The 15,671-nt window shown below is 35.9% G+C and overlaps 1 protein-coding gene across 5 annotated transcripts in view; it reads left to right on the forward strand.

The window, feature by feature from the left end:
* LOC111873270 (WD repeat domain phosphoinositide-interacting protein 2) overlaps positions 1-15,671 on the forward strand; it is a 52,552-nt gene that overhangs the window by 33,079 nt on the left and 3,802 nt on the right. For 2 of the 5 annotated variants that reach the window (XM_023867832.2, XM_023867836.1), the window contains one exon: positions 11,153-11,218. The exons of 1 other annotated variant lie outside the window; for it this stretch is intronic. In XM_023867832.2, the coding sequence (XP_023723600.1) occupies positions 11,153-11,218 (66 nt within the window). Of the gene's footprint in view, positions 1-5,233; positions 5,672-11,152; positions 11,219-15,671 lie in introns of those variants that run through there. 2 more of the 5 variants (XM_023867833.2, XM_023867837.2) reach the window with 2 other exon arrangements.

The following is a 15,671-nucleotide window of genomic DNA, read 5'->3' on the forward strand; positions in this document are numbered from 1 at the left end:
ACATAAGATAGTAATACAAATATATTTGTATATTACAGATAACACCTATACAGTGTGGAAACAAGAACTAGCCGCTGCAGCACTTCAAACACAGGGCGAATAACCCTAACAATTTTAAAATTTTAAAATTTGGACAAGAATTTAAAGTTTTAAAATTAGAACTAAAGATTTTATTATGGTGCTATTACAATAAAGTCAAAATTAACGTGTGTGAAGTAATCTACGGGTGGACAGCTATCAACGAAGTAGAAGTTGATAATGACAGGGAGAGTATTTAGATGTTAAATTTTGAACTGGGTGCAGTATGACAGCGAAGTGAGTGATATACACCTGATGATGGCCGTCTGAGGCCGAAACATGTAGTGTAGGAGACAAAATCAAAAGACACAAAATATATTGTTTGCACTTGAGACGGAGTTTGTATCATTTATAGACTTTTCAGTTGATATTGCAAGGGAACATACACTGTCAAGGAAAATGCACACTAGTTATGTTTATGTATGGCAGTTTAAAAGCTTTCTCAAACATGTTTTCACACGTGGGAAATTCGAATTGGGGGGTGAGGGGGTTAAGGTAAAGTTCTCCCCGTGCTTAACTAATTGAGCACTGTACAATCAAGAAATATGGAAGAATGGATGTATAGATCCACATATTCTTGACCTTGGCACTAGTTGGAGAAGGGTGGTAAGCTTCACGCCCTGGCTGCTTTACCCCTTGGGAAAGAGCCCCCCAGTATTCATTGGATAGGAGGCTGGGGGGGGGGGTAATTTGGTTCATTTTTAAACTTGCAGATTTTTAAGTCTGAATGAGTGACATTTGGCATTCAGTGAGGGTACATAAAATATTGGATTGTCAAGAAGTGAAGTTAGACTTCAAGGTTTCAAGCTATGTCAGTAAAATTTTCTGTGTTCCTTGCACTGTTTAATTTTGATATTGAAGAAGTAGATGGAACTCATTGCACCACAGTGTGACTCAATTTAAAACTAGTGAAATTGGCAGCCAAAATTTGATTCCTCTTTACATGCGGATTGATCTAAAACTTATTCAATCTGCAAGTCAAATAATCGTGATGTTTAGCAGTACTTACATGTGTGAACAACAGTTTTTGCTCATGAAATGAAATAAGACTCCCAAGAGATCAGGATAACATGTGCTTGTATCATCAATGATGAATGTATAGTATTGGTACAATATTGCTGAATGCAAGTAAAGTGATGTATCTGTGGAAAAACTGTTTGAGTTATAGAATAAATTAAGTAATTAAAAATATTAGCCTTCACTCTTACATGTTTGAGGTAGCAGTGACATAAAAAGAGTTTTGTTTATTTTATTCAATGTTAATTTATTTAATGATGTTTTCAGTATCTCACATTATACTGCAAAATGATTAGTGAATAATGAGTTGAAAACGGTGAGGAAAGAAACAGTTGTGGCCTAATTTAGGGCATAATCTCAGTGTTTGCCTGGAGAGACTGTAGAAAATCATGAAAATTCATTTTGGGTTGTCAGTCTGTGGACTGAGATTTTAATCTGGGACCTGAATACAAAGCAGGTATGGTAAATACTTGATGTGCACTTTCAGTGCAAAAATTTTAAAAATATTTGAGGGCTGTTTGGAAAGTAACCTCCAATTTTTTATGCAACTTGTAGGAGTGTGGGAGAGCTTGCACATGCAAGTAGTGTCACATTACTCACTGCCTTTTAAACCATCACATAGCTGGTCGTCTGGTGTTTGTTCTTGTCTCTACAGAATGAGTTATGATGTGTCCTGTGATTGATAATCCCACCAGCTGCGAAACTTGTGCTGTTATCTGCTTTCTTGACACCAAAAACATGAGTGCGGCTGACGTCCATTGTGAAATATATGCGGTTTACGACAAAAATGTAAGACAGTGGTCTAGAACATTCAAAGATGGGTGAGTGAACAAATATTCATGATGAAGAGCGAAGTGGTTGGCCAGCCATCTGTAGTGAGTGATGATCTTGTTTGAAGTGTTGACCAAAAAATTTGTGAAAGATGACCCTTCACAATTTCAAACTTTCATGTAAATTTCTACAAATTTCATACATCATTCTGTATGATATTATCACAGTTAGGCTAGGCTATCACAAGTTTTGCATGAGCTGGGTTCCGAAAATGCTTATGGGTGCACACAAAATTCAGACAGTGGCTTCAGCTTTGAATTTTTAGAACATTACCACAAAGATAGCAATCGGTTTCTCAGTCACATTGTACGAGTAACAGGCGATGAAATCTAGGTTTAATTTGTGAATGTTGAAACCAAAAAGCAATCAAAGCAGTGGATGCGCACACATTCACCAAACAAGCTAGAAAGTTTAACGAAACGTCTGCCAATAAGCTGATGACAACTGCTATATGGAACAGGAAAGGAGTGGTGATTGTAGAATTCATGCAACAAAGGGCCACAATAACGTCAGAAGTGTACAGCAAAATGCAAAAGAAAACTGTGTGGAGCCATTCAGAACAAAATGTATGGAATGCTGACATCTGATGTAGTGCTCCTTTATGACTGTGCCACAGCATGCGGCTGATCGCATTTTAGTACTGCCAGGAGCATTTCAACTTTGTGTTCTTTGACCACCCTCCTTACAGCCCTGATCTTGCTCCGAGCAACTGCCACCTGTTTACCTACTTGAAGAACTGGTTCAGATCACAGCACTTCAACAATAATGAGGAGTTAAGGGAAGGTGTCAAAATATGGTTGAGTTCACAGGCAACAGACTTTTTGACACAGGCATACAAAAACTTATTCCCTGATATGACAAGTGCCTCAATTCTAGCAGTGATTATGTTGAGATGTAGCTTAAGTTTGTATGTATTGTAACTTGGATGCCCAAAGCATTTCTAGGCAATGGCTCGATAAACATGTTCCCATGGATACGCAACAATGGAAACTGTCCTCGCTGTGGGCTATGCTACAGCCACTTGCTGGGTGATGCAGTACTGCTGACAATGGAGGAGAGCGTTTTCTATGTGGTCCTCACTGCGACTCTTGGTATGCAATGGCTCGGTAAACAAACTTCAACAATAGAGAGACTATGTAAGATTTGAGGCTTTCACGGCGGTGACTGTGAAGAAAGCAGTCTTCTGGGATTTGGCACCGTGTATATGTGGTGTTAACCGACGTTTCGGAGGAACGTATCGCCTCCATCTTCAGGGTAGAAGAAAAAATATATAAGAAATCTGCAAGCAAAGAGACCGTGAGAACAGTCTGCTTTTACCGGTTCTCACGGTCCCTTTGCTTGCAGATTTCTTATATATTTTTTCTTCTACCCTGAAGATGGAGGCGGTTCGTTCCTCCGAAACGTCGGTTAACACCACATATACACGGTGCCAAATCCCAGAAGACTGCTTTCTTAATAGAGAGACTGTTTTCTGTGCGGTCCATGCTGTGGCTCTATAATGAGAGCACTGAGCCGTAAGTTCAGAGTGATAGTGACAGTCAGTCATGAGCTGGAAGAGCAAATTGGAATTAGGTGTGGAGAGTACAGGAGGGTTCAGCAGTTGGGAGTACAAGGACGAGAATGGAGCGTGAATTGTAAAGATTGAATACAGATTAGGACTGAGGAGTAGAGAGTGGTTGAAGACAAGAAGCCTTCATAGTGAAATGAGGTAATAGTGTGTGTTGAGATCCATTGCTAGGCAACAACTAGTGTAAACGCAGAATCCTAGTGTGTGTGCAGTGGCAAACTGTAAATTGTGTAAATCAGCGATAGCACTGTAGTAAGTGTAATTAAGGAAGGTTGTAACCAAAGTGGTAATAAATCCAATCATCCGAACTAGAACCCATAATTTCATTGCATATACCACCCTACACACAACAGTATTTTTTGTACATAATAATTTCTTTTTCTCACTGCTTGCTTTGTTAACAGCTCACTGGAGATTACTTCCCAAAAGCCGTAGTACATTTCAAAAGGCTGTAATTCTTACGGCATATAAACATGGGTTATTTATCCATTATTTTTTGTATTCAATCTACTGGTGTTTGTAGCTCAAGTACTACTTAGGTGAAAAGAAGTTACAGCCCAACTGAAACGTTTATTATCTCAGGGTGACCATTTTCAGTAATGTGTTTTACATGCCTGATTTAGCAAATGTTATTCTGCTCTTATGTAGCAGAAGTGCACTCTGTTATTTATAGTAGTACCACTATGCAGAAAACACTTGATGGCATCAAGTATATTCTTGTCTTATTACCAAAGCATGGGTAAAATCATTATACAAGATTTGTTAATAACCATTTTGAAAATGAAATGTTCAAATGTTTGTGAATGACAGTATCACATGTAAGTGATGGGCATCATATTCAGAGCAGGTTCAGTTCAGAAAACGTATGCTACCATTCAGTTCAGAATCATGAACAAATATAAATATGAAAAATGTATATAAGACCTGTTGTTATTTATCACTGTGAAACATGGCATCTTATTATTCTGAGGGAAGGTGTGTTGACGGGAATATTTGAACTTAAGAGAGATAAAGTAACATGCATAAAGAAAATCACACAATGAAGAGCTCCACAATTTATGCTGATGTTAGGGCAATTAAATCAAGAAGGCTCATAGGAGTAATTAGAATTTCATACAAAATTTTGATTTTGAAAATCTCATTGAAAGGACCACCTATGCAAGGCATAGTTAGGGGGATAATTTTAAAATTTGTTTTAGAGAATTGGGTTGTGAAATTGTGAAATGGTGGAACTGGCTCAAGATATGATTCAATTTTGGACTTTTATAAAGTGATGAAACTTCATGTGTTCCATAAAACACAGACTTGACTGACTGATTAACTGTTAGCTGACTATACTATGGCATCATATAAGTCTGGTAAAGTATGCAGTGGTAACAAAATCATTGGCTTTCTGTTTTGTTTCACTTCAGTGAATTAGAAATTCATGACACAGTCTCTACGATGTTTTGATCAATCATATTATGTGACAGTGAACACAGCCAGAAGTTTTAGTCCCCGTTCTCTTGTAGGAAAATTAACAGAGTATGTCTGAAGGCAGTTTTTCTAAATCTGACTTCACTGATCAAATAATATTGTTATTGCTTTTATGATAATGCTCAGTAGGTTTCAGATTTATTATATACAGTCTTAATACTTGCATACTCTATTAATTGTTTTGTGGTTAAATAAAAGCTATATTTGCAACACAAAAGCCAGACAAAGCAAAAACTGATTTTAGTTGTTTTTGCTATATTTCAGGTGCCACAGATAGAACATGACCAGGTGTAATGGAATTCTGAAGGCTGATCTGCACACAGTTTACTGTTTTAGTACAATACTGTAGGCTTTGCTGTGTGTCATTTTATACAGTTTCATGTCTTTCAAACACACATACTTCTAAGTTTTAAATAGAAAGCATTCTAATAATGAAGAATAAATGAACACAAAACATACAGTAAAGAAGCAAAAAAGCTTCAGAGAAACATGAGTGATATTTGGTTGAGCCTGATGATAAATGTATGGATGTCAGAGGTGGAACAACTTTGCATTAAATCAGAGAAACCTAAATTGTTACCAGTTTATAATGCATTAGCAAGTTGTTCAGAAGTGTTCAAAATTGCACACTGCTACAAGTTGGAAGGTCACAGGTTTGAATCCCGATATTGAATTTTTCAATTGACCTATTCCTTCCATTTGCACTATAACCCTGGGGTAAACTCAGCCTCTAACAGAAATAATAAATACCAAGAATCTTTCTGGGGGTAAAGGTCAGCTGGTGCGTAAAGCTGAGAACTTCACCATCATCTGTGAGTTGATTGTTTAGAAAATCTGGGAGCCTCAACATTTGACAACCCTATGGGTCTTCATGGCCTGTTACATGGATAGGTTTATGTGACCGCAATACATGCCATAAATTTAGTCCTTATTTTATTGATAGTAAACATTTTCACATGTGTAAGTGTCAGAATGATTTTTCAGTTGAGGTAAAAAATATTTACATTATTATCTGACCTAACTTGAACCCAAGAGTGGTTGGATAATGAAGATGTCAGATAATAAGCAATAAAAACATGAGGCAAATATATACACAGGTTGTTTGTTGGTTTGGTTGGTTTCCAATGGCTGCATTTGGGATCATTTAACCCATTTTGCTTCATGCTTCCCAATAGAGAGCACTCAAGTTCTTGCTTTGTTGCATCTCCTTCTTAAGATTAGGGCATTGATGGAGGTGTTCTTTTCCCATAGATGATCCTGGCAAGTTGCACAGTATACATTCTTCTGTATTATATATTCCTATCTTACAAAGGTGTGCTGCAAGGCAGTCATGTCCTGTATTCAATCGAAAATTTGCAGCAGCTTCTTTTCTGGGTTTCTTGTTGTTAATTTCCCATAGTTTTCCTATTTCTGACCATTTCTTGTTTTGTGGTTGTTTGTTGATGGTATGGAGTATTTCTTTACTTGTTTTAGTTTTGATTTTGTTAGCTAGCGTGTGGGCATTTAAGATGTTATTTTGGTGATTCAGTCTTTGCCCTTCTTTGCCAGTTCATCAGCAGTATCGTTTCCATTGATGCCGCATGTGATGGTATCCATTGAATGTGTATTATCTCTTTTGTGTTTTCTAGTATTTTTATTAGTTTTTGATTTCACAGGTTGTTTTACAATTGCATTATGAAAGACTAGAATATAAATAATATTTAGCTGGTAACAATATCAAAAAGAAATGCATAAATATACTTTTATGAATTGAAAAGTTATACATACACAGTAAAATCTTGAAGTGCATTGTGTAAAGAAGTCTGTGATTAAAATTTGTCTTCATTGTTTCATCCTCTTCCTTGTGGCAGTGTCTCACTACTGTCCCTGTCACCTTCCTTCGTTGTTCCATGGAAACAAGTGTTGTCTCGACAGTTTTTACTTCCTTACTGTGATTCATCTGCTACCTCTACTGCACCATCATTAGCAACAGTATCATTGCATCATCATGATTTGCAATTAATAGTGTATCACTGTTAGCGCTTGTTGCTTATCTTCATTCTTCCATCCCTGTCCCTCTTCATTGTTCACATTTTGACTGCCTGGAATCAGATGTAACAAAAGCACAGGAGTGTCAGTTTTCTTGCATTGTATTGCTGATACAGTCATATTCATTACCAGCAGCAGTTTTCACCATGATTTTTCCAGGTTATTTTTTCAGTTTCTTCCCTTGTAAACCAGTAAACCACAACTTTAATGTTAATTTTTTCTAATATAGCAACATAGAAGCTTGCAACAATATTTCTTTTTCAACACTTCACTCATACCCTGATACATAGGTTTGACAGTGAGATGTTAGGTGGCAGAAAAGCAGCCTTTATTTCTCCATTCTTCAGTTCCTCTTTGGGATTTGATGATGCATTGTCGATGACAAGGATTGGTTTTTTGGCAAGTTTTTCAACTGAAAAAATTTCATTGATGGAATAAATTCTGTAAAGAACATTCTCAGAAGATATCAGAACTCATCCACACACTGTTTTGGTTCATATCAAACTGCAATGATGATTTTTGAAAGCCCTCAGTTTTTTGGACTTTTCCAAGGCAAGTTCAAGCTAGTGGTTACCTGCAGCGAGAATTGTTAACTCTTTCTTTACTTCACTTTTAACCAGGAGCTAAAGATTCTGTGTTGGAAGCAAAGAGTTTTTGAAGGAATCATAGGTAATTCAGGCCTGTTTCATTGCAGTAGTGGATCTACTCATGTGATAACCTTCCCACTATTATAGACTGAAATTCTTCTTTGGATTTTGAAAATGACTTTGATTGCACTGATAATTTTTTGCCACTCCATAACATCATTTCCAACAATTTAGCTATTCTGCACTAATTGTAAAATCAGGCCTTCTTTCATTAAATTCCTTCTGGAAATGCAACACTTTTTCTTGCAGTAGAGGGCCTGTGATTGACATGCCCTTTTCTCATTGTTGTATGACCCATAGGTATAACGCTTAACTAATCTTTTCAGACCTGCGTTTATTTATAGTTGTTCTTTCTTTTAGTCCCTTATTTGAAGCCCCAGTAGAGCACCACTTTTCTCTTCCAATCGCCAATAGTAACATGCCCTCTCCACAGTCTGCAGAAACCTTTTGCACTATCATGGTTTTCCATAGCTTCCAGTCTTTGTTCCATTGACAGAACAGCTCTCTTCCTTCTTACACTTGCTATAACAGTTAAATAAATTATAAAGGATAAAACAGTTCTGTCCGGTGTGACTGTTGAAGTTTTTACTACTTCAATTCTTAACACCCTTACATGTTTCAGTCCCTATAGACCATCATCAGAGGGACATCGATACTCTTTGGAAACCACTAATACAATAGGTGTTCTGAGTGTTAAAATACATACACATACAATGTTTGTAATGCACAACATATACAAAATCTAAAGTGTTCACAACTACAGCGGCCGTCTTGGTACATTAAAGTTTAAAGAAAGGCCAAAAGAGAAGGGACATGAACCTACTTGGTTTATAAATTTTAACTTAAATAACAAAAGTTTTTTAAAAACTTTAATATACCAAGATGGCCGCTGTAGTTGTGAAAACTTTAGATTTTGTATATATTGTGCATTACAAACATTGTATGTGTATGTATTTTAACACTCAGAACACCTATTGTAATAGTGGTTTCCAAAGAGTATCGATGTCCCTCTGATGATGGTCTATAGGGACCGAAACATGAAAGGGTGTTAAGAATTGAAGTAGTAAAAATTTCAACAGTCACACTGGATGGAATTGTTTTATCCTTTATGATATTGTTAGTGTTATGGACCAGAATGAAACAAATAAAAGAAAAAAGTTAAATAAATAAATAATAATGAAATGTGTACTTAAATGAACTTAATAATTAATTGCACTTTATTTTCACATATAATGTCATTAACATAAAACACAACTTGCACTCACAGTTTCTAATGAACTAGCACTAATTGTGTCATCGAGGCAAAAAAGGAGATGCACAGCAGCATGTGCACATGCATATTCCATTCTCACCATTACTCATATCACTGTTTTCTGTGGGTACTCAAGTCAGATAACATGGAATATAAGATAACTGAAGTTTGATTAATAGAGGTTCTACCATATTGCCCAGCATGAGATTTTTCTGAACTGGAACATATAAGACTCTCTTTCATGAATTTGTGACTTCTGTCAAAGAGTGTAACAGATTATTTTCTTATTCTTTTCTGTTCCTTAAACTATTTCAGTGTGAAGGAAAAAATTGGTTCCACATGCAGAAACAATATTGTAAATAAAATGTCATTTTTGTATATACAAAATTTAGTACCAGTTACTGCACAAAGATTTTTACTGAGTAGCATGATATGAAATTTGTATTAATCCTTTAAAGCAGTCATTACTACATGTACCACATCCTGTAATGTTCAAAATACTGAACTTTTGCCACACAAGTGTATTTATGGGATTTGTATGATTGTCACCATAAATAGTGATTGGTTCCCTAAATGGTATTAACTGATTAATCTTTGTAATAGAGGTGATTTGTGCATTCTGTGAGATACAAACTTAATTTCTTAATATCATTTAAATAAATTTCACACTTCAAATGGTTAATGTCAATTCGAATGTTGATTCTTATGTAACTGATCAGGCCTTTTCCCATTTTACATGTACCTTAGAAATGGGTCTCAAAATTAAATTTCTTAAAAATGTTTTGAAGTATAGCCCAAACATTTGCTCAGAGTGTTGTGTCTCTTTTATTATATTGAGGATGTATTAACATTGTTTTAAAATATACCATTTGTGATGTCTTTAAGTTGTTTATAAAAGTGAACTTGGATTTGTGTAGTACTGTCAATGTATACGATTCCTGCAGTCTTAGAATCTCATACCAGTGGTTAGCTGATGTCAGTATTTGCAAGTAACCGAGTTCATAAACAAATTTTTTTTGCCATGTGAGTGAAAATAGAAAAATTACTAAAACCTCTGAACAGAAATTACTGGCTGTGATGAGAATACCTAATCTGACTGACTTCTTACTCTGTGAACTACACTGCTGCAATTATCGTCCTCTGGGATGTGATCCAATTTAGTTTGGTACCTAGCCACCAAAGTACATGGTGTCACATATTAAAAGACCATAAATAGAACACTCTTTGCTGTTAGAACCTCAGTGTTTATACACTACTGTGCCCTTGCGTAAAATTACTTACACCAGTGGGTGAAGTTTTCATTTTAAGTAATGACTTCTGACGCTTCAGATCATTATAAGAATAATGCTTATGCAGTCTAGCTGCATAAGCTAGACTGCATTTCCTTATGGTTTATAACATCTAAACCAGTAATGGAATGTTATGTAGTTTTGTTTTTTATGGTGCTTTCCATGATGTGCACAAAATTGTTACATGGTGAGGGGTTTAAGTGATTTCACTGAAATTCTGTATTGGAAGTTACAGTAAAAGCTGTCAAGAGGATTTAATTTTGGACCATTTTAGCCATGACAGTCCCCTACTTGGCATGAAGCTGAAATAAAATTTATCAAACCTGTGGAAAGAATATGTACATAACATGAACTATAGATCTCATTAAGGTCTATGTTATTATAATAGAAATACAAGTAATTTATACTTCTATGTATCATATTGTCACTATGGTTGATTAGTTGTTAGCCATAGATTTGTATGAATAGTAAATGAACATAGTATGAATTAATGATGCAAAATAACAAAGAATGCCTTCAAAAATACTTGACATGCATTTGCCATTCTCATTTTAAAACCTTCAAGATAATTGTTGTTTCTGATATGTAATACCTTCAGTAGTCACATGTTGCACTATTGTAATTGTATATGCATGCAGTCCAACTGGCCAGGTGTTGCATATTTTCATTACAAATACCATTATCCCCTGAATGAAAATCTTGGCCACCAGCTGTAATATTGGGGGACAAAAATCCCCCTATCTTAGATTATGAATATTAATATATATCTGAAAGCACTGACATATTTACAAAAATTTACACTTTATTGAAATCTGTCAGTAAGAGTTTAAAGTCTGAATTAAATTTAAAACTCTGATATTTTTCAGATAGAAAACATGGCACTGTACCATACCTTTCCTATATCTCCATATCCTGACCCAGTTGTAAACTGACACATCGTGTTTTGTTTTGTTGCCGTCTTCTCCAGGCTCCATAAATAGCTACGCTGGAATATTGAAAGGCTGCTCTCCGGGCTCCATGTCAGGTACTGTTGGTATGTCTGGAGCATATCGTCACTATGTAACTTAAAAATAATGTAATAACATACATTTCATGAATTATCTTCAGATTTCTACATCTGCCAAATTAAAAATATTTTCAAATATGTATATAGATACTAAATGGATACAGCATAATTTTTAAGATATATGGAGGTTACTAAATGGTAGAAAAATAACACTTATCTGCTCAGTAGTTACTTTAGCAGCACAAGATACCACTGTAACCAAGATGAGTTGTAATCTATATAATCACGGAATAACAATAAAATTTCTAGTCCTACGCCAAGTAAATACAGTGAGATTATTTGGCTACTGTATGAAGGCATGACCTTTCTGCTGTGTGTGCTCACTGCATGTATTGCTGCCTCTTCTACTACTTAATCAGCTGTGGCCAGAAAATTATAGACTGAAGGACAGTGGTCCAGTATCCTGTAGTGCAGCATTTCTCTGAACTAACTGTCCTTGCTTGGAATGCAAAGTCCATAATCATTCTCACACTCAGAGCATACAAAATATCAACTTCATCACAGGGCAGAACATCATGTACGAGATGTGGAATCATGTTATGTTCCTGTGTCCTGATAACCCCCTCCCACAAATTAGCTCAGAATCAAGTGTGAATGGATACAAAATAACTGATGCTGGAGCACAAGAAATCCCCATCTCATACACACAGTTCCATTCCATGTGGATAAAGTTGGTGTTTGGTGTGCCCTGAGTATGGGAAACATCAATTTTGAAGAGTTCTAACCTGCATTATCGGTCTTGTGCATTATTGAGTTAGAATTAAGTATGAGAGTTGTGTGCTCCAAAGGGACAGTATCCTTGCAATGGATGCCCACAGAGGAGAGGCCATGCCCTAGCACAGTTGCCAAATGTTCTATCTCTATCTTGGTATGTACCTGATACATAGAGATCAGCACTGTATAATACTTTTAATGACTGAACCCTTTTATCCTTGGAACCACACTGCACATATCAGACTTGATTTCATGTTAGTTTTATGAGAGTAGTTTCTATCTTATTTTCTTGATCTCATATTTTCATAATTGAGATTTGGTTTCGTTGTATTGTGCACATTTGCTTTAAGCCATAAGTGATTTAGAGTTTATGTTTCTGGATACTGGGCAACCTTTAAGTCGAAATTTGAAGTCTTTATATTGTAACTCTAGTAAGCAGAAGCATGCTTGTAAGTAGAGACAAGGAACAATGTTCAGTAAAGTTAAATAATTGTCTTAACTAGTCAGGTGGTTATGACATCTATAAACGTCCCGCAGTACTGTGTATTGTAGTGGGTATGATGCCTATAGACATCACACATGTTTCTAACTACTCTGATGTAGATATAATGCCAGTCAGAAATGCAAACTTGTGCATTATGCTTGCATGATATTCTGGTTACTTCAGAGTGTGACAGGAAGTTGTTGATTGCTTGATAGCTGTCCTGGGTTCAAATTCTCTCAACATTATGGCAGGTCCTAGCAAGAAGATGCATGTAAGTGATAAGGAGGTGTTTTATGACGTGACAAGAGAATGAATACAGTGATATTTCAGAGAGTGAATATAGTAGTGATAGTGAAATAAATGTGAAAACTTCATCAGGTTGTGAATTAAGTGTCAGCTCTGATGAAGCAGAAAATGTCAGTGACAACAGTAGCATGCACCCTGACATATGGGTAAATTTAGGTGCTGAGTGACCATGTTTTCTGTTCACTGGCAAGCCTGGCATAAATGTTGATTTAGAAGACCCCTAGTAACCCCCTGGAATATTTTGAGTTGTTTTGTATACCAGACATCGCAAAAGTAATGACCAGAGAAACAAATTGGTATGTCAAAACATTTTTCAGAAAACATGCCTAATCTAAAACTAAAATCTAGGACCCATTGTTGGGATAGTATTGAAAACTACATAATTATACAGTATTCACAGTATCTGCCACTTGAGTTGCATCAATGTTTTGGGTGTTAGTGATGATTTCATAGTCTGTAGAAGATAACGACTTTGCAGTGGATGTTCAGAAGAACAGTTCAGTTCATTCAACCATTCTAGCTTTGAGCTTGCCGACATGGCAGTAAGAAACTCTGTTTATCAATGAAGCTTCCACAGTGTCACAGTAAGCAAAGCTTGGAGTGTGTGTTTTCACTAGATAGAATTTCTGCTATGATCATGTTTTATTTTTAAATGCCACATGCCCCTCAATATGCATATATTGAATGTGCATGACTCAGTGTAGATCATATAGTCTAAATGGAAATGAAAGTTAGTGGTGACAGTGGCAAATTTTTTGAGAATTTCTCTGCACAGGAATGCTGGTAAATGATGATCTCAGTATTTGTCTAAATTATATGCTTCAAATGTAATAAAATATATGCCAGAACTATATGCATACTGCCATAAACATAAATCAGTATGAACTAAGAGAAAATAAAGCAGGCTCAATGATTGGAAAAGTATGGAATTTATTGAAAGTTTAGGCAATTTAATTATATTTAATTAGCTTTGGACGAAAAATCTGTCCTAAATGAAAATGACTACAAAATTGAGAAATATCTGTATCTATTTTGTACATAGGCTGTGAATTTAAATTTAATACGTTGTATTTTGAATCAGTCTAAACTGCTTCTACTTGATCTTGTATGTTATTGCATTATTGGATGATATTTCATTGTGTTACTACTGTGCCTTTGCTGTACCTTATCATTATTATTTTCTTTATGGCAGTTGCATAATTGTCAATGCTTTCACATGCATGGTTAAGGTAAATGATACCAAAACTTGTATTAGCAGTTAAAGCTTCACCACCTGCTTTGTATAATGTTATTACTGCACTACTGCAAAACGAAAAAAATGCACATTACTCCTATAGTTATTATAAGTTCCTAGATAAATACAGAATCTGCAGTTTTCTACTGAGAGCATAGTAATAGAGGGTTACAGATTTAGGCCCTAACCTGAAGGGAAATATTTTACATTGACCTCGTAGGTGTTTCATAGTGTGTTATTAAACATCATAGGAAACACTATCTCATACAGAACGTGAAACATGAACCACAAAGATTAAAGATTCCATCATGAAACTGTAGACATAAATTAAAGCTTTTGCAGTTATCATTTGTCAAAATATATTTTTACAGACATGGTATGATGGAAGGCTATTGCACCTGATGCAGTTGGTAGAAGTATAAACTGTCAGAATATTCTAAAATTTTCATTTTTCAAACATAGTTTTGTTTTTAAGATAAATGATGCCACAGACATTAAGAATTATGCTTATCATACATTCATGATTGTGATGATTTTTACAACATATTTCATGGCCCCCACCATTAATGTGTGATGTGTGTTATGAAAGAAATACCTGTAATAATATTTTGCTGTAAGCAAAAATGAATGAGGAGCTTCATAACTTGTACTCTGCTTCAAGTATAATTAGAATGACCAAGTCAAGGAGGATGAGGTGGGCAGGGCATTTAGCATGAATGGGGGAGACGAATGTGTATAAGATATTGGTGGGAAAGCCAGAAGGAAAGAGACCACTGGGAAGTCCAAGGCGTAGGTGGGTGGACAATAGTAAAATGGATCTTAGAGAGGTAGGATGGGATGGTATGGATTGAATTGATCTGGCTCAGGACAGACCAGTGGAGGGCTCTTGTGAACATGGTAATGAACCTTTGGGTTCCATAAAATGTTGGGAAATTCTTGAGTAGCTGCAGAATTGACGGCTACTCCAGAAGGGCTCAGCTCCATGAGTAAGTAAGTAAGCAAAAATGAAGTTATTATCATTTCTTATAAGAAGAGTAGGTTGTTCAGTGCTGTATATGATGCTGGAGTCACAGCTCCTATAAAATAGTGTTCCGACTTCTGCAACAATGATAAAAGGAACTTCACCAGATAAATTATTACACTGTTACACAAAGTTTATTCTCCCCAGTGAAACATATTAAGCAGCATTGGTTATGAAACTTTCTGGCATCAAAGTCATGGAATATTTTCTCTTAAATTATAGTAAGTAATTAGTGAAAATTTTCCAGGGAGATAGTATTTTACTGTGTACATAAATTACATATTATTAGCCTATTTGTGACAAACCATAAGTGAAGAGGAGGAGGAGGAGATATGTCATGAGTGTTGTACAATTATTATGCTTCTGGACATTACTCATTGTCCTGTTTATGTTTCAGAAACTGGCTTCTGTCTCAGTCTTCAGGTAAAACCTACTCAGTTGGGCCAAATCAGTAGAGCTAGTCCCTAGTTAGTTAGTTATTGGAGAGGATGGGTTTCCCCATGCACTTAGACCTGTATTGGTCCATTGTGCTTCCCTCTATGATTTCTACCAGTCTCTATATCCTACCGGTACTGATGCTTACCATGAGTCCCACCCAGCCAGCAAGACCGGCTCTGCTAGATGAGAGGTATCTATAATGCTTCCCCCATCTACCAGAGGT

This window comes from Cryptotermes secundus, unplaced genomic scaffold (genome assembly GCF_002891405.2).
Source record: "Cryptotermes secundus unplaced genomic scaffold, Csec_1.0 scaffold131, whole genome shotgun sequence".
Classification (NCBI taxonomy): domain Eukaryota; kingdom Metazoa; phylum Arthropoda; class Insecta; order Blattodea; family Kalotermitidae; genus Cryptotermes; species Cryptotermes secundus.